Source organism: Pleurodeles waltl, chromosome 6, assembly GCF_031143425.1.
Source record: "Pleurodeles waltl isolate 20211129_DDA chromosome 6, aPleWal1.hap1.20221129, whole genome shotgun sequence".
Lineage (NCBI taxonomy): Eukaryota > Metazoa > Chordata > Amphibia > Caudata > Salamandridae > Pleurodeles > Pleurodeles waltl.
The window spans coordinates 1,678,223,770-1,678,246,045 of NC_090445.1; the positions used below are offsets into that span (position 1 = coordinate 1,678,223,770).

General features: G+C 43.7%; 1 protein-coding gene across 2 annotated transcripts in view; it reads right to left on the reverse strand.

The window, feature by feature from the left end:
* SLC2A6 (solute carrier family 2 member 6) overlaps positions 1 to 22,276 on the reverse strand; it is a 198,331-nt gene that overhangs the window by 125,144 nt on the left and 50,911 nt on the right. For both annotated transcript variants that reach the window (XM_069241707.1, XM_069241706.1), the window contains exons 2-5: positions 19,933 to 20,095; positions 11,018 to 11,224; positions 9,211 to 9,310; positions 577 to 785 (exon numbers count right to left, since the gene is read on the reverse strand). In XM_069241707.1, coding sequence (XP_069097808.1) covers positions 577 to 785; positions 9,211 to 9,310; positions 11,018 to 11,224; positions 19,933 to 20,095 — 679 coding nt within the window. The remainder of the gene's footprint in view (positions 1 to 576; positions 786 to 9,210; positions 9,311 to 11,017; positions 11,225 to 19,932; positions 20,096 to 22,276) is intronic.

Consider the following 22,276-nt stretch of genomic DNA (forward strand, 5'->3'; position numbering starts at 1 on the left):
AACTGAATTAGGACTGCTCAACAGGGGAAGCATCCATGGTTGACAGTGACAATATTGATTGACAGCAGATGGTCCTGTAATAATATTCACTCTAGAATATGGACTACTACAATAACGTGAAGATTAGTATATATAGCTAAACACAGATGTACTATTCCTAACTCAACATCTACGTACCTTGAAGAAACATATATTGCCAAGGTATGTTGGTATGGAGTTAGGTATAGCCGTTCCAGCAAGTACCTCATATCTCTCGACCATGCTTCTAATCAGGCCATAGTGTAAAGGGTGTAATTGGGCATGTCTTATATGCAAGAGTTGTTTGCCTTTTCAAAGCCACCACAGCTCAACTTAGAACATAATACACTGGCTCATTCCTAGTCCCAGGGAATCTAATTTTGAGTATAAAAGAAAGCTTGCACTGAATTGGGATTGCCATGTGTAATATTACAAAACATTTTCCCATCACAAAATGTCTCAGCGAGGCCTTCCAGGATGTGATTCTAGTTCTAGAACTGCCTTCTAGTAGAAGGATATCCAGCATGAGCCTTCGTTACCAGGATGAGCCTCACATACCTGGTTTAAGCTGTCCTCAATCCGTTCGAATTCCTCTGCGTACATTGTGTTCTTTCCCCGGAGCCAAGCTAGAGCCTCCAATGCTTCCTGATCTTTGCCCTTGGAAAGCAGGAAGCGAGGGGAATAGGGCATGAAGCAGAGCATGATGAGCATGGTAAGCACGGGCACAATCCCTGCTACAGCCAGCCAGCGCCAGGGCAGAATCAGACCTGCAGAAAAGACGAACACTGTAAGACAGAACCTAAAGCTAGTCCTGGATTCAGCCAACCAGAGCCATGGACAACTACATGTTAAAGTGGGCAAGACGGAACAATCAGCCTCAGTCCTGACAACAAAGAGCTAGCACCATTAACAAGAACACATTAGTGGGGGAAAGACATGACCAAAAGACATAGTTATGGCTACAACCAATAAGCACCTTAGACAAGCACACATTAGTGGGGCAAAATATGACCAAAAGATATAGGCGGTCATTATGAACATGGCGGTGTGGCCCGCCATGCCAGCGGTGGCAGGTAAAACCGCCAGCCGGCATGGCGGCCACACAGCCATGTAATGTACCCCATGAGGGCCGCCACCGCCAGCCCTCACTCACCGCCAGGCTGCCTCCGATAGGCAGCCTGGCGGCGGTTGGAAACATTATCCGACAGGGCAGCGGTGCTGCCCCTCGGATAATGTTTCCTCAGCCACCAGCCTTTCCCAGGTGGGAAAGGCTGGCAGAAGGGGTGCACCGGGGCACCCCTGGGGGCCCCTGCACTGCCCATGCACTTGGCATGGGCAGAGTAGGGGCCCCGGTGCAGTGTCCCATCGCACAGATCACTGCATCTGCGTGACAGGTGCAGCTGCACCCGCTGCACAGAGGCATTTGCAGCGGCTCCGTCAATGTCACGGCCAGGCGTTCCTGTGGGCCGGCGGGCGGAAACAATGTTTCTGCCCGCCGGCCCACAGGAATGTTCCTAATACGGCCGGCGGGGATCCGGGGACGCTGGTGGTCAGTGTTTTGACCGCCAGCATGAACACGGCGGTTTTTACCGCCGTGTTCATAATGAGGCCCATAGTCATGCCTACAACCAATCTGCACGATGAACAAGCGCACATTAGTCAGGGCAAGACATAACTAAAACACATAGGGGGTCATTTTGACCTCGGCAGTCTTTTTCCAAGACCGCCGAGGGACCGCCGTGCGGAAGACCGCCAGTGGTGGCGGTTTGCCGCTCGGCCTATTATGACCATTGGCAGCTCTCCGTCCTTTCCGGACGGAGAGCCGCCAACAGCCATACTGGCGGGAGGCGGGGAAGTGGAGGTTGCTCCACCTCCACGCCAACAGAACACCGCCCAGCGAATCACGTCATGTGATTCGCCGTGGCGGTGTTCTGTTGACAGTGTGGTGTCGGCGGAGCTGCCCCCATGGCTCCCGTCCCCTCCCGGAGGATCGTCGGACCAGGTAAGTAGATCGTCCATGAGGGGAGGGTAGTGGGGGGGTGTTGTGTGTTGTGTACGTGCATGGGGGTGTGCGGGTGTGTATGTAGAGGGGGTGTGTGAGTGCGTGTATGCTTGCGGGGGTGTTGTGTGTTTGGAAATGAGTGCGTGTATGTCTGTAGGTATGGATGTGTGCTTGTATGTTTGAATGTGGGTGTGCGTGTCTAACTGTGTTTGTGGATGTTGGCATGTATGTCGGTGTGTGTGCGTGTACGCGTGTGTATGAATGATGTTATGTTGGGGGTCGGGGTGGGGAGGGGGGTTATGCCACCTTTGGGGGGGTGGCAGGGGTAGTGGGGGGTGTCGGGGAGGGAGTCGGGGTGGGGGAGACCCCTATCAGTGCCAGGGAAGGAATTCCCTGGCACTGATAGTGCTTACCGCCATGAATTTCATGGCGGTTCCAACTGCAGGGAATCCACGGCAGTAAGCCGGGTCAAAATACCGCCGGCGGTATAGTGACGGCCGCCGGGCTGGAGACCAAGGTCTCTGCCCTGGCGGGCGGAACGGAGAAGCAGCAGATGACCATGGCGGTAACCGCCATGGTCATAATACAAAAAAAAAGACCGCCAGCCTGTTGCTGGTCTTACCGCCGCTTCTCCGCCTTCCGCCAGGGTCATAATGACCCCCATAGTCATGGCTACAACCAATCAACACCATGAACAAGCATACATTAGTGGGGAACGACATGACCAAAACACATAATAATGGCAACAACCAATCAGCACCATGAACAGGCATATATTAGTTGGGGCAAGACATAACCAAAAGACATTGGCTCTCATTACAAGTCTGGCGGTCTTAAGACCGCCAGCTCGCGGTGGCAGTACCGCCACATTACAACCGTGGTGGAGCTGCCACGGTCTGACCGCCGACAGCCTGGCGGTCTCAGTGGTTGTAATCCACCAGGGTGGCGCTGCATGCAGCACCACCCTGGGGATTATGACTCCCCAATCCGCCAGCCTTTTCATGGTGGAATGAGGGCACCGGGGGCCCCCATGGTCAGCCCGTCGCACTTTCCACTGCCCGAATTACAGGAAGTGGAAAGTGCAGTGGGTGCTGCTGCACCCGCCACACCGCACATTGCCACCAGCTCTATTACGAGTCAGCATCAGTGTCAAGGCCCTGTTTCCCACTGGGCTGGCGGGGCGGAAATAGCCCAGTGGGAAACTTGAAATAGGGCCAGCGGTGCTCTGGCACACTGGCGGTCAGACGGAGGTCGTAATGAGGGCCATAGTCATGGCTACAACCAATGAGCACCATGGACAAGCACACATTAGTCGGGACACGGCATGATTAAAAGACATAGGCCCTCATTATGATACCGGCTGTAAAAAGTGCCTACTGCCACGGCGACGGCCGCCAAAAGACCATCGCCGTAGCTACCAACAGTCTGCCGTAATATGACCACAGCTGGATTTCCACCAGAAGGATGGCGGAAATCCAGCTGTGGCCATGCCAGTGGATGGCGGTAAGGTGGTGCTGCTGCCAGCAGCAGCACCACGCCAGTAGACCGCCGCCAGCCGTATTATGAGAAATCATACAGCCTGGCGGTGTTCTGCTGGTGTATGCTGCTGCTGGCAGCAGCGCCCGGTCTCCTGCCGGAGGACCCCCTGCACACAGGTAAGTGGGTGCTCTGACAGGAGAGGGGGTTGGGGAGTGTTGTGTGTGTGAGGGGGTGTGTGTGTATGTTTGTATGTGCGTGTACGCAGGTGTGAGTTGCGTGTTGGATGCAAGTGTGCATGTATGAAGATGGGAGTGTGTGTATGTTATGCTTTGTGAATATGTGTGTGCGTGCATGTTTGAAAGTGTGTGCAGGTGTGTGTGAGTGGAAGTATGCATGTGTGGGTGTTTTGGGGAATATTTGTGTGTATGTATGTGTGTGTGTGTGAAGGGGGCGTGAATGTAGGGTGGTGGGGAGGGGGGCATTGGAGAGGCAGGTGGTGGGGGGTAACTGGAGGGAGGAGGGGGCGGGTGGAGACCCCTATCAGTGACAGGGAAGGAATTCCCTTTCACTGATAGTGCCTACCGCCATGGTTTTCGTGGCGGTAAGGAAGCCACAAAAACCATGGCGGTAGGCGGGGTCATAATCCCGCGGGTGGAACAGTGACAGCCGCCAGGCTAGAGATAGATATCTCCAGCCTGGCGGCTGTCACTGCCATGGCGGTCAGAGTGGTACATTGGCAGGTTGGCTTCAGCCAACCCGCCAATGTCATAATATGGCTGTACATACCGCCAGCCTGTTGGCGGTACTTACAGCCATATTTCCACTGACTGCCAGGGTCATAATGACCCCCATAGTCATAGCTGCAAATAACCAGCACCATGGACAAGCTCACACTAGTAGGGGCAAGACATGACCAAAAGACATAATCATGGCTACAAACAACCAATCAGCACAATGAACAAGCAGTTAGTCGGGGCAAGACATAACCAAAAGACACAGTCATGGCCACAACCAATCAGCAAATTAGTGGGGGCATGACATGACCAAAAGATGCAGTCATGTTACAAGCAATCAGCACCATGGACAAGTACACATATATAGGGGCAAGACATGACCAAAAGACATAGTAATGACTACACACAATCAGCACCATGGACAACCAAACATTAGTAGCAGCAAGACATAACCAAAAGACACAGTCATTTCTTCAACCAATCCGCACCATGGACAAGCATAGTTGGGGCACGACATGACCAAAAGACATAGTGATGGCTACAACCAATCAGCAACATGGACAAAAACACCTTAGTGGGGGCAAGACATAACCAAAGGACATAGTCATGGGTACAGCAAATCATCACCATGGACAATCACACATTAGAGCGGGCAAGATATGACCAAAGAGATAGTCATGGCTACAACCAATCAGCACCATGGACAACCACACATTAGTGGCAGCAAGAACTGACCAAAAGACATAGTCATGGCTACAACCAATCAGCACCATGGACAAGCACACATTAATGGCGGCAAGACATGACCAAAAGACATGGTAATGACTAGAAACAATCAGTCCCACGGACAAGCACACATTAATAAGGGCACAACTAACCCGAATGACTACAAACAATCAGCACACATTAGTGGGGCAAGATAGGACCAAAAGCCATAGTCATGGACAAGCACACATTAATATGTGCAAAACAAAACCAAATGACATAGTCCTAGCTACAACAAACCAATGCCAATGGCAAGCACATGTTAGTGGAGGCAAGACAAAACTAAAAGATACAGTCATGGGTACAACCAGTCAGCAACACAGACAAGTACTTGAGACAATAAAGGACATAAAGCTCTAGTTCATACTGGATATAAATGCTGGTGCATTTGCAGGATAGAATCGGATCTTGGAGAGAAGAATTAGTCATTTCCACAACTGGCGATAACACTAGAGCATGCTTTAGGACAGGCTTCTCCAACGGGTATCTCACAAGGTACTGGTAGCTCTCCAGCAACCTGTAAGTAGCTCTCCAGTCTGCAACCCTGCCTACTAAATTAGGTTTTGCTTTACTGATTTAATATATGTGTACCAAAACTGAAAGGTGTGTTATCTTCAGAAGTTATAAGCGGATGTTTAGAGAAAAATTCCCAAAATTTATTTAAAAGCTGATATTTGACTGATAAGACACGGGGCACTGGGGAGACGTATTACTGATATCATTATCTTGGTGTCACCGGCATCACAGCTATGGCAGATATATATTACACATGTAAAGGCATTCCATTTGACAAAGTATTTTCACATGTGTTCCGCCAACTTTGCCTGATACACTGATGTGATTGCTGCTGGCAATCTTGCACAGGGTGGCCACTAATGTAATCAGGTCTGATGTGGTCACTATTACAACCCTAATAATATCAATAGCTCAGACTGATGTTCATTGAACATAAGTAGCTCTTATTATAGAAAAAGTTGGAGACCTCTGCTTTAGGAGATGAAACAAAGTCCACTGGTAAACCAATAGTCACAGTCAAGAGGTATGTAAGGTGTAGCGGTGGGCTTTGTTATCACACAACATAACCTAGAAATTCAGAAAAATTATGAGGAATTATGTGAGAAGAGTAACTTTACGTTTAGCACTATTTCCTGGTGCAAATAAAGCCCCCTCACATCCAAAATGAACACAAGAAAGCATTTTGTGCTAATAAATAGAGCTAAATGCAACAGCACAGGAATAGGCACTCACACTCACTAAATGTGCTCTTGATGTGGGATTTTCCCCCAACTTCCTCCTGCCATTTAGCTCCATTTTCTTAGTGCAGAATGCACTCTTGCATCCAAAGTGGGCGCAAGGATGCATTTTGCTCTAAGAAACAGCACTAGATGAAGCAGAAGACGAACACCAAGTGGCAGCTCATGTTTGTTAAATGTGCTCTTGCCGTAGACTTTTCCCTGCCAAATTACTATTAACTATGCAAGCAGGAGTAATTGTGTTACTATCAGTAATTAAGAATCAAAGAGTAACGTGAAATTACCAATATTACTCTGATTACTCCGGCGTTATTGGAATGTCTCAGATACCTAGTGAGATGGAGGAATACATAACCTCAGGCAGTACCTCGGCTCTTGCTAGTACCAGATTAAAGTGAACCCTCGCAAAATGGCAAGCATGCTTTTACGGAGAAAACACAGGACCCTGAAACAGGTTTTCAGCTAAAGCCAACCCTAAAGTAAGTTAAAAGTTGGGAAATGCAAAGTGTTCATTAGAGGTGGCAGTGAGCAGCAATGGCCATACACAAATTACAAAGAGATCCAGAATGGGGTTAAATCTGAAGGACAAGCTTGATTGAAAGAGGAAATACAGAATGGACAGGCTCCACTACACCTACAATCAGACCAAGGGCAGGTTAAACGTGGTTAAAAGACACAGGCATCTTAGAGCAACATAGAAGTGAAGAACTGATCTGTTCAAAAGGCAAAGCCATGCAAGAAAGAGCAACACCTAATCTTCTTTCCAAAGCACTAGAAACGATATTCCTTTAATTGTTACCTCTCACAAAGTGACTCAGAATATTTCATTGATATACCTTTTTGGATCATAGCTCGAACTGCCATCCCTTCCTATGTTCTGTACAGTGTGTTCTTTAGCACTTTGCGACTTCTAAGAACTAAAGTCTAACAGAATACACTATCACACAAAAACACTAATTTCCAGTGGACCCCAATTTAAAATCCAGTTGAGGGAGAAGAATGTCTCAGCCAGCACTGGACCTCCTTCACTCTCTGTCCATCGTGCTAAATTGAAGGGAAAAAACCCTAAATTTAGTGGTGGTAAAGGAAAAAGGGTTTCTCAAAGGGAAATATGTTTCTGGCGGAATTAAAAAGAATTTTAAAAGACTGTGGGCAGATTTATCAAAGCTTTGCATCGCCCTTGTGCCAGGCACAGGGAGGCAAGGCAACACATAACCTAGAATGAGATTTACCAAGCCACTCGAGGTCACTTTGCGTGGCCCTGTATTGCTTGGTAAACCTGGAGTAATAGAAGGCAGCGCAAGTCTCTGCCTCGCACTACTCTGTCTCAGGAAGGGGTTCCATGGGTGGAGCGTGAGTGTTCCCACGCATCCACCCATGGATTTTGGCGTATTCCCAGATTTACCATGAGTAGTAGACCAGAGAATGTGTCAAAATGCTATGCCATCCAAGGGGAGGCGTAACGAGAAGAAATAACTTTATTTCTCCTTGTTTTTCCTTTTTCTACGTATGCTGCATCCTGCAGCATATGTAGAAAGAGGGAAAAAACCTAAGAGGATTGTTTTTGTGCAGGAAGGTGTCCGTCCATAAAAACAGCCCTGCCTGCAAAACAGGCACCCTTCCACCATGGTGCAAGGGAGCCTGTGTTGGCACCAGTCAGCACAAAGAGAGTGTAGGAATGTGCCAAATAAGATTAAATATGGCACATTCCTGTCCTCTACCTGTCACGGAGCGCAGCACAGTGTCTTGATGTGCTGCGTGACATTTTGTTAAATCTGCCCCTGCATATGTACACTTGCTCTGTTATACATATATATGTGTTGTTTCACTGCAAAAAAAGAAACTGAGAAAACTTTCTCAAAAGTGAAGCCAGGAAGGATGTAACTGGCGCACGGTTTACAGGTGTGACCTAGAATAACTCTGGCAATTCCAAACAGTCGGAAATCTGCACCTAAGCGAGAACATATGGGTGAAAATGGTCAACTCTTTCAGAATGGGAATCATTAAGGGACCAACTTAACTTTTAACAAATTAGTCTTTAGAGGTGCTATATAAGCTCCCCTTTGGAGTCAAAGGCCATTGCAGGCTCTGTGAAATTCACTTGTTACATTCAGCAAGTGGTAGGGACAGGGAGCCATACTTCTGCCCATACCAATCTTAGTTTCTTTTTCGAGGAATGCAATAACTTTACGGACTATCTCTGGAGTGGCTATCACTTTAAGTGGAAGGGTAGGGCTAGGACACCAGACAAAAACGTACAATCATTGAGAGTTGAGTGGGTCGAGAAGTATTTTTCTCAGACCTAGGGCCATATTTATGAAGGCCCTAGTGCCACCTTATGCCACATTAGCAATTATTATTTTTTCGCTAATGTGGCTTTAGGTTAGCAAAAATGCCACGTATATTTACAAAGTGGTGCAATGCATGCATTGCGCCACTTTCTAAACCCTTGCGCCGCATGTATGCCTGAGGCAGGCGTTAAAGTGAGGCTATCATTGTTTTAAATGGGCCTCTTTTCACTTTGCTGGATTAGCGTCAACATTTTTGGCGCTAATCCTGCAACCCGCCAAACTAACATAAAAATTTCTGACACTAATTCCCTAACATGTGCAGTGGTGCGCCATATCATAAATGCGGCACACACATGGTGTCGTTAGGTGCCGGTAGGGGGGAGCAGAAAAGCTGCACAACAGCTCTGATGCACAACTTTTTCATAAATATGTGCTCTAGAGATGATTGATGACGGCTACTGAGATCCCTGCTCAGCAATCCCTAGAAGACAATAAATATGTTGTCCTCCATTTAGATGTCACCAGAGGCCATGAAGCTTTGCAAGCTTGCATTGAAATATACAACAAATAAAACACATCCTGTTTATGCTGGTGAAACCGCTAGTTATTTAACTTGGGTCATGTACCCGAAGAACAGTAAGGATTTGAGCTAAACCTGTGATACTTACCTAAGGCATAAAGTACCAGGGCACCAGAAACTGCCATGATCTGGGGACAAGCACCCAGAAACCCCCGAACACCAGAGTGAGAGATCTCTGACACATACACCTGCAAGTAAAAAAAAAAATAGATCATCATAGTGAGACACATGGAGCATCATTAGTTGCTAGTGCTGACCCGCTTAACCCGTACCTCTTTTGCCAGTCTAGAGGAGATCTAGCCATGCTTTCCTCTATCCTGCAGTGATGTGTGAGATCCCCTCTCTCCACTAGCATAGTCATATCCTCTGAGTATAGTTCAATGCACTCGAAAACCAGATCAGTCTGGCCCTTAGGTTGTATACAGACCCTACATTTATGATTAAATGTATTCTCTGTAGGACCTTTAGGTGACCTGAGTGGCACAGGGTTCACACCCAGCAACCTTAGCTCAGAAGCTATTATGCTTATGCTGGATAAATGAGTGCCACCTTGTTGGTAACAGCTGCATCTGACGTCAAGGATGTTTCCCTGCTGTGGTTGGCACAGAAGCTGGATTGGGAGGCGTCGAGCAAGCCGCTTCTTTCCAGGTATTCTGTGAGATGGGTATTGATGGCCTTCCCCAGAACTTTGATGGGGCACAGGAGGAGAGAGACCTCTGAATGTTTTTTGTAGTGGTGGGTGAAACTTGCAGAGTTTCACTATGTGGAATTTTGTGGGGTTACATGAAAGCTCTGTGAGATTCCGCAGAGTTCCATGAATGGGTGGAACTTGGCAGGACGCACTGCTTGCACTGATTTTTAGCCCCGTGAGCTTGTTCCACGCTGAAATGAGAGTGAATGGCACCATGCGGTGCACCAGAGGGCGCTGCTTCTCAAGCTTGTTTTGCTGCCGCTCAATTAGATATTTAAGTAGATATTTTCTACTTGAGTGGCAGCTTTCTCACCACAAAGGGTCGTGTCCGCCCAGTTTGGGAATATCCTGCCCTCCTATTATCCAAAAATAGCACTTTAGGGAACACCAATTCTCACTTGCGCTCGCCAACTTACCGTTGGTGAGCCGCATGCAAGAATATACTCCACCACACAGCAGTTGGCAGAGTTTAGCCAGAACATAGCACTACAAGCGTAACACAGAGTGGCCAGAATTCCAACAACTTCGACGGGGAGTGGAATTTATCACCCACCCCTAGTTTTTTGCTATAAATCTGCCCATATGGAAATAATCAAAATTTCCTACTATAACCTGATGTTGATCTTTTTAGATGCATTCTATTTTTGTGGTTCCAATTGTTGTTTCAAATGGGAACACAGTTTGCAGAGAGAACTAAGGGCCACATGTACGTAGCACTTTGCACGTCGCAAACAGTGAATCGGGCTGTTTACGACGTGCAAAATGCACTTTCCCATGTACCAACCCATTTTTGCGATTCGGGTAAACTATTTACTGAAACGCAAAAAGGGATTACGACTCGCAATTAGGAAGGGGTGTTCCCTTCCTAATTGCGACTCGCAGTCCCATGTATGATTGTTTTGTGACCCCAAAACTATCTCAGTTAGCACCAGTGTCACACTTGTGCTAACCCATTCACAACCCATTCCCCTTTGTGGATGTCAGTGAAAACATTTTTTCAGAGCAGATTTAATTTTTTGTTTTTGAAATGCATCTCGTTTTCCTTTAAGGAAAACGGGCTGCATTAAAAAAAAAAAAACTGCTTTATTTAAAAGCAGTCACGGACATGGTTCTCAGTTACTCAGTTCTCAGATACATTTTGAAGGCCGTCAAAAGTCCACAAGTCCTATCTGGATCCAATGGACACACAAGTAAAATATCTTACCGGTATGGAGGCAGAGGTCAAGCCCCCTGCAAAGCCTGTCAAGATCCTCCCAAGGAGCAACATCCACACATTCTGGGCTCCGGCCATTAGTGCATAGCCAATAGAACAAGGGACAGCAGAAAACATAATGCTCAGCTTGCGGCCCAGGAAGTCATTCAGAAACATGGCACTCCCGCCTCCAACAATGGAACCCAGTGCGAACACAGACTGTGGAGGAAATAAATGCGATATGGTACTGTCAACAGCAGGACAACACATGTTGGAAACAAGAGCACAGAGGTCAGCATTGAATCCACAAGGGTCAATATTACAATCATGTAGGACAAAAGAACCCCACAAGTCAGAAACAAGTCACACTGCTCAACAGTAGGTGCCCACAGATCACCGCAGCAACTACGCAAATTAACAGTAGAGCTATCCACGTCAGTAAGCACATAAGTCAGTAAAAGAAGGCTGCTGGTCAAGAGAAGAGCCTAATGTCAACAGTCCTTGTGCAAAAACAGAAAACCTTTGCAGGACAAAATTTAAAGTCAAAACCATAAAGGTTTATTCAAATTTAAGAATTATCTTTAAAGAAAGCAAAAATAGTTATCTACAACCAGGAGGACCTAGATTCCTGATGTGGAAGAAGGTCTTAGGGAACAAGAAGAAAATGGGCGGTCACTATTTTGCATCGTCCCTAACTGTACAGCAACATCCAATAAAGAACAAGTGACCAGACTTAACAAAGAAACTCACTTCATAGAAACTACTCTTTGTCAAGAGTCCTTTGTTGTTTTGTATTATGTCTCCTGATAAGTGTTGGATGAAAGAATTCACAGAAAATTGAAAGATATGACCTCATTATCACCCCTGGGAATCATGCTTCATCATTGGCAGCACCTCATTCACCAGGAAAAACTTCTGGTGGTGGCTGGGCTCCTCGTTGGTACAAGAAGTACTTTTGAGGAGGTGGGTAAATGTGAAACCAGGATATAGAAGGTCTAAAAATCTATGTGCCCCAACCCGGAGGCCTTCCTTACAATGGGGGAATGATTAAAACCTGTAGCGATTAGGGGAATTATCTATTATCTCTGCATCTCATTGGGTCGACATGTTTCAGCCAGTATAGTGGCCTTTAAAGGGTCCTAGGATTTCTTAAGGGGCCAGATCTTTATTTTCCTAACTCCTCTACTACAAACACGTACATACGCTAATCAATGGGCACACTATACCTATTAGTACAGTCCTGTGGGACAGCGTTTGCTGGAGTTGCATGGTTTATTTGGTCCAGTAGGTTATGTGAAACACATAACATAGAAAAACATTGCTAAAACACATGCCTAGAGACATTAACACAACAAAAATAATACGAACGATAAAGAAAATAAACATGTAAAGAAAATAAATGCTTTCATGTTTGTAATAACTACTTTTTAAATATCATTTCACACACGTTATTAGTGCACACAGCAAACCACTGCAGATACGTGAGGGTTGTGCAAACCATGCAAAGGTTCAAAAACACATCATAAGGATGTCTTACCCTAGCCTAATTTAATGGGGGCCCCATGTAGAGGTTCGAAGGGGAAACCCTTGTAGTCACAACCTATGAATAAATAATGTACATAGAGAATATGATTAATAAGCCAAAGGCGAATGTTAGGCAAAAAAAAACAGGATTATGTCCTCCTCGTGTTGGTCACCAGCACTTGCTTCGTCAAAGGTATTCTTGTCAACCCCTCCGAATATTACTCATTCAAGTGGCAGTCTGGCGCTTTAAAGCATTTCGATTGTGGCCCTGCCCAGAGTTTCCACGTCACATGGGGAAAGTCCCGCCCACAGACATACGCACGTCTATATGGTGCGGTGTGTGGTTCCTCCTAACGTGTCTGGGATGCTGGGAATTTTAGAGCCCCGCAGGTGATTAGCTGCACGGTGGCCGTCACACTCATTGAAAATTACTGTGTTAATGTGACAACATAATATAGTGAATGACGTATGCCCACCAATGAGAAAATGGCTAAACCCTTATACCATGCTTAATCTGCCTAGAATGGAGAGGGGGTAACAAACCTTTTAATGCTGCCTAGTTCATGCTGTACATTTAGTGTGGTCATTAAAGGCTTTGCTTTCTTAAGAAATTGTACATTTATCTGAGGGTAGTGGAGTGGTGGTGGAGTATGTCCCTCTACTATGTACGTCAAAGACTTATTAGTACAATATGGTGTATGAAGAGGAAGGATGCAGGATATTAAAACATCTACTGTAATAACCAAAGTATATCTAAAGGGTTTAAGTAGGCTCATAAGGACCTGGTCAGGCCAGATAGGGATCCATCAATGAAGTCAAAGGAATGGCTGTATCATCTGGGTGTGATCTGCAACAAGGGTATTTCATCATTAAGGCCATCAGTGTGTGTCCTCGGACTGTATACCCATAGTGGTTCCTTGTTTAGCAAGGTATGTAAGTGCTATTTGATGGTCAGTAGTCACTTTTTCAAGAAACATCTACTTAATGTCGTTTTATGTATGGTTCTTCAACAAAAGGTGGTTATTCATTTTTGTGGAGCTCTTCTTGCATCGTATATGAGTGCGATGCTCACTGATTCTGATACATCTTTTGTGTGAGGTCATCCCTAGGTACCTGGGGCCACATGGACACGTTATCATATAAATAACATTCTCATGTTTGCAATTAGTGTGGGCCTCTAAGTATCCATGGTCTTTCCATGCCAAACAATCGATCTCCTTTGCGGTACCTGTAAATGGGGACATAAAGCACCTGCCACAGGCATAGGGACCTGTTATAAGTGGTATTCTCCATAGTGTTTCATCATCTACAGTAGGAGTGACTATTCCTGTTGTGCTCCACCCTGTCTCTGACACTTCAGCCCTGTTCATAGAAGAACAAGTGGAGAGACTCCATGTATTTCTGGTGATTTTCAGTGATGACCTTCTTTCACACAGATGTAAACGTAGTTACACATGTCTGTCTGGTTCTTCTCTTTGTTGCGCTTCTAGAAGAGAGTCCTTTATTAGAAGCCTGTTTCTTTGGTATCTTAGTGATTTTCTTAGGGTTTAAGTTGGCTGTAAGTTTATAAGTTAGAGGGTCCACTTGTGAGTTAAATGTCTCCAATCTGGAGAAGTTACATCAGACCCACAACCCTTGTCCAAAGGAAACGTTTTCACGTAGAGACCTTGAATGGAAACTATAGAAACGTAAAAGTCAATTTTTATCAGTTGGTTTTTCAAAGAGTTTACTTTCAAAGTGCTCTTCTCTCATCTCAATTCCCAGATACAGAAAAGGTAATTTTCTTTGAATCAATAGTGTGAATCAGTTTCAAAAAGGTGTCCCAATTGTTGACCCACTCCACAAACTGCAGGGCCTCTGCATAACTAGTACTACCATGCCAAAATAAAAATACAAAATACATCATCAATGTACCTCCTCCATACCTTTACCTGGTTTATGAAAGAGTTGGGTACACTGTATATATAGTAGCATTCAAATTGATGGGCATACAGGCAAGCCAAACCTGGGGCAAAAGTGCTGCCCATAGGTGTTCCCTGAATCTAATTATAGAGAGTGATTTCATACAAAAAAAAGGTTTTCCATCAGGGGCATCCTGGCACATTCCATGACAAAATGTACTGGAGTGATAATATCCAACATGAAATTCTTAAGGATGCCCTCTACTATTTCTAGAGCTCTTTCCTGGGGTATGCTGTAGTAGAACGCTTCAATATTCACAGTAATTAGCTGGTCACTGTTCTCATTAATGCTCTTGTAACGTAAAAAGCACAGGACATCGTTAGTATACTTTTACTATGAGAGCATCCTTTACACTAGTGGTGTCAGAAACCAAAGTCAGAACTGAAAAAGGGGTTCCAAGATCCAGTTGACCCCCGAGACTGTTGGTCTGCCTGGTGGTGGAAACCTAATTTTGTGAATTTTGGAGAAATTACAGAATTGTGCTATCAGTGGTTCTTTCGCCACTGGGAATTCAGCCTCTTGTCCGGTAAACAGTGCTCAATTTGAGCCGGTGGTTGCCGGTGAGGGACACGGGCACTTATTTTTTGGGGTTCAGCACTTTTTTTTTTTGCATCATGCATTTACTGTGAGCAAAAGTCACATATGGGAAATACGGAGGAAGAGGAAGACGGAAAAGCATCACAAAGGAAGAAAGCAGAAAGCTGCAACAGTGAGAAGAGGGGGCAGAAAGTGGCTGTAAATGGATTAAAGAGGCCGAGGTGGCTTTAGGATTATGTTTCCTCAGTAATCTGTGCTCGCACATATAATTGCAGAAACCACAAGTTTCAGAGGAGAGCTTTGGGCACGGTACGTTTTTATTTACAAATTAACCGCTACTCTGAATGATAACCCTGAGGCTAGGGGTAGGATATACTGCTAGGATCTCATAATTGTTGGTTGATGATAGAAGGAATTTACATTCGGTGTCACCCATTTTATTAGACATAACCACAATGGCGCCCCTTTTGTCTGCTGGTTTAATGATTGAATTGTTGTTTTTCCAATTATTTCATTGCTATACATTGAGTGTGAGATAAGTTATGGAACAGATCGTGCTGTGCAACATTGAGACATTCCACATCGTGGATAACTGCCTGTTCATATGCCAGTATTTCTGCTGGTTTGAACTGGGTTGTATGTACAAATGTAGATTTATTTCAGAGTCTTTTGTTTTGTATGATCAACCCTTGATTTGGATTACCCTGATAAAACAATTTTAATCATACTTTCCAGAAACATTGCGCCAATTCCCAACTGAGACTTGAATTTGTCAAAATAGTTTGTCAGATTCAAATCGTCCCCAATAATATATGTAATAATACCAGAGGTGAGGAGGGGAGGTCATAAAATAAGGTATTTTCCAAAAGTAAGCAAGTAGCTAGAACGAAAATATAGTTCAGTGAAGGACTAGCATAAAATCTGATCCATTTAAGAACCATGGAGAGTCTTACTATAAACATGAAGAGGACTGGCATGAAATCTGCCTCCAAGTAAAGTGCCAAAAGGTCCAAGTATAAATCAGCAGGCAGTCTAATGTGGAGACTGCCTTTGATAGTGAAAGCATCATGTGTAGAGTCAGATAACAGTATGACATAGAGACTGCTCAGTTTGAAAGGCAAGCAAAGTCTGGCACACATACCAGAAAGGGCACATTTTATAGATTTTAGACAGTGGAAATCCACACACTCAACATGGCGAGATTTAGCATCATAAAACTGTACTAGCAAGTACAAATAACATGAACCAATAATAAAAAAAGAAAATGCAATACATAAAATAGGAAACAATTTAAGGACCAGCTACTTTGCACAGAAAATGAGGAAAAATAATGTGGCATTTATGCAACAACTGAAAACAATATACATTGCAGCCAAATATTAACTCCTAAAGAAGACTCGGGCTAGGGACTTTGAATGTGTTACAAATAAGGTTAAATTTAGAACATAGCTTCCTTCTCAAGGGAGAAAAAATAATACATGTAAGCTCAGTCGAAAAACATCACCACAAAGTGAAATTGATTTCTTTTATTTTCTGAAATGGAAAAACACTAGCTATAGAGACACCAACTTGAAAACTCATTAATGGAAAATAAAAGCAACATTTTTTGTTCAGCAGCTTTAAAACAGATGTCAGTGCAATCAGGCTGAGACCTAGCATTGCCAATTTGCGGTCTAGTTATACAAACCTAAATAAACAGAATTTCGAATTAATAAAATTACATTCTCAAGGATCACACGCCAGACACATGAAGACATACATCGCCAGGAACCAATTTGTCAGCAACGGGAATATTGGCCATCAATATGAAAACAGCAGAATTAACAGTGATAAAGGTCAACAGTAGAGCCATAAGTTAGCATCAGAAGTGCATAGCGCATAGAAGCGGTAATAAAACACTCATGTCAGAAACACGGGCACACAGGTCAGCAAAATAAAAAAGGCAGTAGAGTTTATTGCATATTTTTCTATTGTACAATATGAAATATGAAGTGTAAGTGCCCAGTGGTAAAAACACATAGAACATTATGAACATATGCGAAAAGCACATTGATCACAATCATGAGATTTAAGATAACTTACCTTTGTCTAAGGCTCTCATAACCAAATTTTCATTAACATATGGGGTAAAAACACAGTGGGGTTTCCTTTATGCCTTATCTCTAAACATTGCTTTCAACCATGCTTATGGGATATTGAGTGGCTTACACGTCAGGCAACCGAAATATTTGTATATATATATTTGTATGTATGTATATATATATCGTTGCCAGCCACCCTAGGTCTGTAAATGTTAGGTAGGTTTGAAAGCTAGTGAGGGGAATGAGTTATCTTCTAGCATTTAGGCCGAGATGTCGGAAGAATCTCCAGGCCCCTGGTGACTAAGGTGCTCCTAGAGGAGACACACACTTTCACTTCCTTTCATAAGTGCAGTACACAAGAAATGACTAAAATATGATGTATTTTCCATAACAGAACCAAGTTCTTTCAAGATGAAATCTGCATTTGCTCTATCTTTGCACATGCAGAGGAATGGTATGAGGCCAGAATCCCAGAACCAAACTATTATCTGACAAAAACATTGTGTCCTAAATATATATTACAAAAAGACCAGCGGCGACTGGTGTTAATGGGCAAAAGGGGGGTTCCCCTGCCACCCTTGGGAGAGAGGCAAGAACAGGGAAGAAAACAAAGAGCAGCTGAAAAGAAATTACTGCTCCGAGATAGTGCTGAAGCTCCTGGGTGAACTCTCCTGAACTTTGCAGATGTCCTATTCCACAAGTTCCAGCAGGGCGATGTTTCCTTCGGCCTGCAGGCACCAGCTACAGCAGTGACATCACAGAAGAGAGAGTGTTAAATTAGAAAGCAATTGATGCTTTTGGGGGGCATGAACAGTGGCCTTGGGGGAGTTACAAAACTCCATCCACTTCAGTGGCTGCAGAAGGGGCAGGCCCTCGAGGACAAGGAGGGAGTGGGTAGCAACAAGTTGTTGGTTACCTCAGAGGGGCAGGCTGTAGGAGGGGTGCAGGGGGGCTGCTCTCCTGGCAGTAACACATGTTTATAACTGCATTTGGTTTCAATTTGAAAAAAAACATTATGGAGCTGAGCATGACAGAGTGCTCCTTATTTAGACTCTGTGGAGGCCCAAAAGAAGGAAGGAACCGGCTCCTGACAATTGCATTAGTGGACTAAGAGGTAAGTATGCACTTAAGCTTGTGCATCAGGGGCATCATCACCCTATTACCCCCACCCACCCTACTCCACTCCAATCCCTGCATCAGCAGTTACGGGCGGGGATGGGGTTCTTGATGGGCCTCTTCTGTCTGCAGATCGGCAGACAAGGGCTCATAGTTAACTTTGGAGGGTGAGTAAGTGAAAAGAAGGATGGATGGGTGGATGGATGGAATGGTGGATGGATAGATGCATGGATGAATGAGTGAAAGAATGAATGGAAGAGTGAAACAGAGAGAGGCTGTATGAGTAAAAGGGAGGATGGATGGATGGATCAATGGATGATGAGAGAAAGAATGGATGGATGGTAAAATGGACAGATGGATGAATGGAAGGGTAAGTGAATGGATGAGTGGATGGATGGATGGATGCAGTGGAAGTGTGGATGGATGGGTGAAAGGAAGGATGAGTGAAAGGATGTATGTAAAGATGGATGAGTAAAACAATGGATGGATGAGTAAAAAGCAGTGTAGATGATGTCTGGGTGAAAGGATGGATGGATGAGTGAAAGGGTGAAATAATGGATGGATAAATAGACAGATGAATGGATGAGTGAGTGAAAAGATGGATGGCTGAGTGAAAGGGTAAATGGAGGGATGGATGGATGGGTGGATGGATGGGACGAAGTGTGTATGGTTGGGTGTAAGGATGGATGGCTCCGTGAAAGGGTGGATAGATGGATGAGCCAACAGAAGGATGATGGGTGGGGATGGATAGATGGAGCGAAAGGGTGGATGGCTGGGCAAAAGGATGGATGGATAATTGAAAGGATGAATGAATGGATGAAAGGGGGATGGATAAGTGAGTGGATGGATGATTGAGTGGATGGATTGGTTTGATGGATAGGTGTCCTTGGACAAGTGGCGGCTCTCTTTTATGGGCTTCACAGCTACACTACACCCTTCTTGTTTTGTGGTCCATTTTTATTGTATCAAGAGTGAATAATTATTCACTCTTGATACAATAAAAAATATTAAATGCAGACCGGCTTCAGGTCCAGCAACAAACTAAGGCAGCTAGTGAGATTGTCTGATTGCTGGCATATGTGCATGAAAAATGCCTGCACCAGCCATCAGAGAGATTTTTCAGAGCTCACTGTGAGCATGTCTGTGTACTATAGGTGTGAGCTGAAGTGAGAGAGTCAGTGAAAGGCTGAGTCAGAGAGGGTGAGAATGAGTTACTGTAAGGATGAGTATGTGTGAGAATGAATGGGAGGGAGAGAGAATGGCAGTAGGTGTAACTGAGTGTTACTGTGTGTGAGACTGTCACAGTAAGACTGAGTAATTCAGAATGAGTGAGAATGAGTGAGACTGAGTGAGACAGAGTGGAATGAGTGAGTCTGAATGAATTAGTGAGACAGAGTAAGAAAGTAAACTTGGTGCAAGAAAGTGAAAGAGAACCCTTCAGGAAAAAGCTCTTTGGAACTTGAACAAAGGATTGCACACCACCACGTTTAAAGGTCACCAGCATCCACTGAAATAGATAACACCATTGGAGAAACTAAAGAAATCTCTTCAAAGGTGAAATATTTCTTTAAACAAGATATAGGCAATATCATCTATGGAAAATAATAAGTTTTCAATAGTCTGACATACAACACAAAGGAATAGTGAATAATATATTCTTCAACGTAAGGTCAGCAAAGCTGTAAGATGTATATGTAAAATTCTTACTCCAAACCATGACGTTTCCTTTGATGTCACTTTGATGACGGGGTCTCTGTTGTTCTCCAAAGCAGGGATGACGGGAGAAGTGTACACCAGCGCAAAACCAAAGTTGAAAGCACCCAAGACTGCAGCAAAGGCCGCAATAAACAACCTCTTATTTTTGAGAGTGCTGAAAAGAAAATTTAGTAATGAAAATCATTGTTGAAGTGGCTGCAGAAAAAAACAAGATTATTTTGAAATGTCCTTCTCTGTTTAAATATATACAAATACATCTGCTTACATTTTGTTATTTTGAATGTTCTCTTTCCATGAGAGGACTGGGTTTGTTTCTTTACATATAATAATATTAAAGAACAATAGAAATAGTAATATAGGAAAAAAAGAAAAACAATATAACAAATTACAATAATAAATTAAGAATAGCAATAAAAACATCAATCAACAAAAGTAGTAACAATAATAATAATAATATATTATTATTTTTAGTAGTCGTTTTTATGTCATTATTCATTCAAATATTTATATTTAGAAAGCACTAGAAGCCATATGTATCAAAAGACTGGTTACAAAAAGTGGTTGAAAATTGTCCACTTTTTGAGAGAATACTCATAAACTAATAGGTCACACTGCAAAATGTCCAGTTGTCGGGGTTGCAGAACGACCTTCCAAGTGAATATTAATGGGGCTGCTCACTATTTGCGACCCCTGTGATGTACACCAAACACAGTGATAATGACCTTCGGTGAACAGCAGAACGTGATGACTATTTACATTCCCAAACTTAAAACCTTTTTTCAAATTAGCCCATGTTACAACACGCTGGGGCTACTTAAAAAAATAAAATGTTTCCTGTTCGGGGAACCATCGGTGGGTAGCAGGTTTCTTCTTAGGATTGAGTCCTTGGAGAATCGACCTGCAGTCTCTTTTGGGCTTGTTATTAAGATGCTGTCTTTCATTATCATACCAGTAATGTGAAGTAGTCCTATAGTTCTATTAAATGGGTGTGGTAATTTAACCTCTGTATTTGCACCTCTAACCATACACTGGTCATTTCACTTAGTTATTCTGTCTTGCCATTTTGCGATTCATGTTGCATTTTATTACTCTCCTCTTCACTGCAATACTGGCTCCTTCTTCCAGTGGTGTTGGATTTTATCGATGATAAAATGTGTAATTTTATTTTATTTATATAATTTTTAATAATTGTAGACGATGTATAAAGCCATAGGTTAAATCTATGAAACGATTGCAAATAATTCTTGAGAATATGTAACATAAATTAATATTTTTAATATACTAATAACATAATAAACAATTGAAAATTCTGCTATTGATTTTTTGCATTTCTTTATCTTTGCAACTTTTCTAACCACCTGTATAGAATATATGGTCAGATCTTGATAAACACAAACATGAAAAGAATTATATAAATATATAATGAATTGAAAAAGTGTAATCAGTTCTTTGATTGATCTTAGACAACGAAGATCTCTAATTTTTATTGTGTGCTTAATAAAGCAAGTTGAAAAACATCAAAGATTAGTTGAAGAGGGTTTCATACACACACTGGGCCTGATTCGCAAAGAAAACATTAAACCTACACTTGCAGATTTACACTTATGTGCAAAAGTAGATTTACTAATATCCGGAAATCACAAATATTCCCAAGAATCCGCATGAAAATGTTTGCCAAGACGCGTGTTTCTGGGAACATCTTGTGGCATTTCTAACTGGATCCTATTTCCACTGTGCAGAGTTCTACATAGCTAAGAATTCTGCACCAGTAAAATGTGATTCCCTCCACAAACTCGCTTTTTTGCTCTTCCATGGGGACCCTTCTTCCCCAACACCTGCACCATCTATAGGGGTGATCCATTCTGCTCCCCATCCTAGATCATGACTGAGGGGGAATGGAAGGGATTTGTGAATGTCGACTAACATCCGTGTTTCTGGGCGTTCATAAACTTTCAAAACTTATATTTCTTGGTATATCGACTGTCTGCCCCCCTTGGCTAGGGTTTATGAATGTGGCAAGCTTTCCACTCGTGGCAGAGCTCGCTACACACATAAACGAAGTTACACATGCCAAGAATCCCTTTTTGGATTCCTGTCAGGTTTCAAAAAGATAACCTCAGTCATAAACCAATGGTTAGGACCAAATTTTCTGTTGTGAATGGGGCCCTTGGTTTGCATGTATTTCTTCCATTTTTGCAGCCATTAGCTACTTAAAGACCAGGGTGCACAACTGGGAATGTCATGTGTCACGTCACACGAAGTTCTAGCCTCCCTCTGCTCAATCCTACATAGCATAGAACTCCGCAACAGGGTGGTTTTGAGAATTACGTCTCCT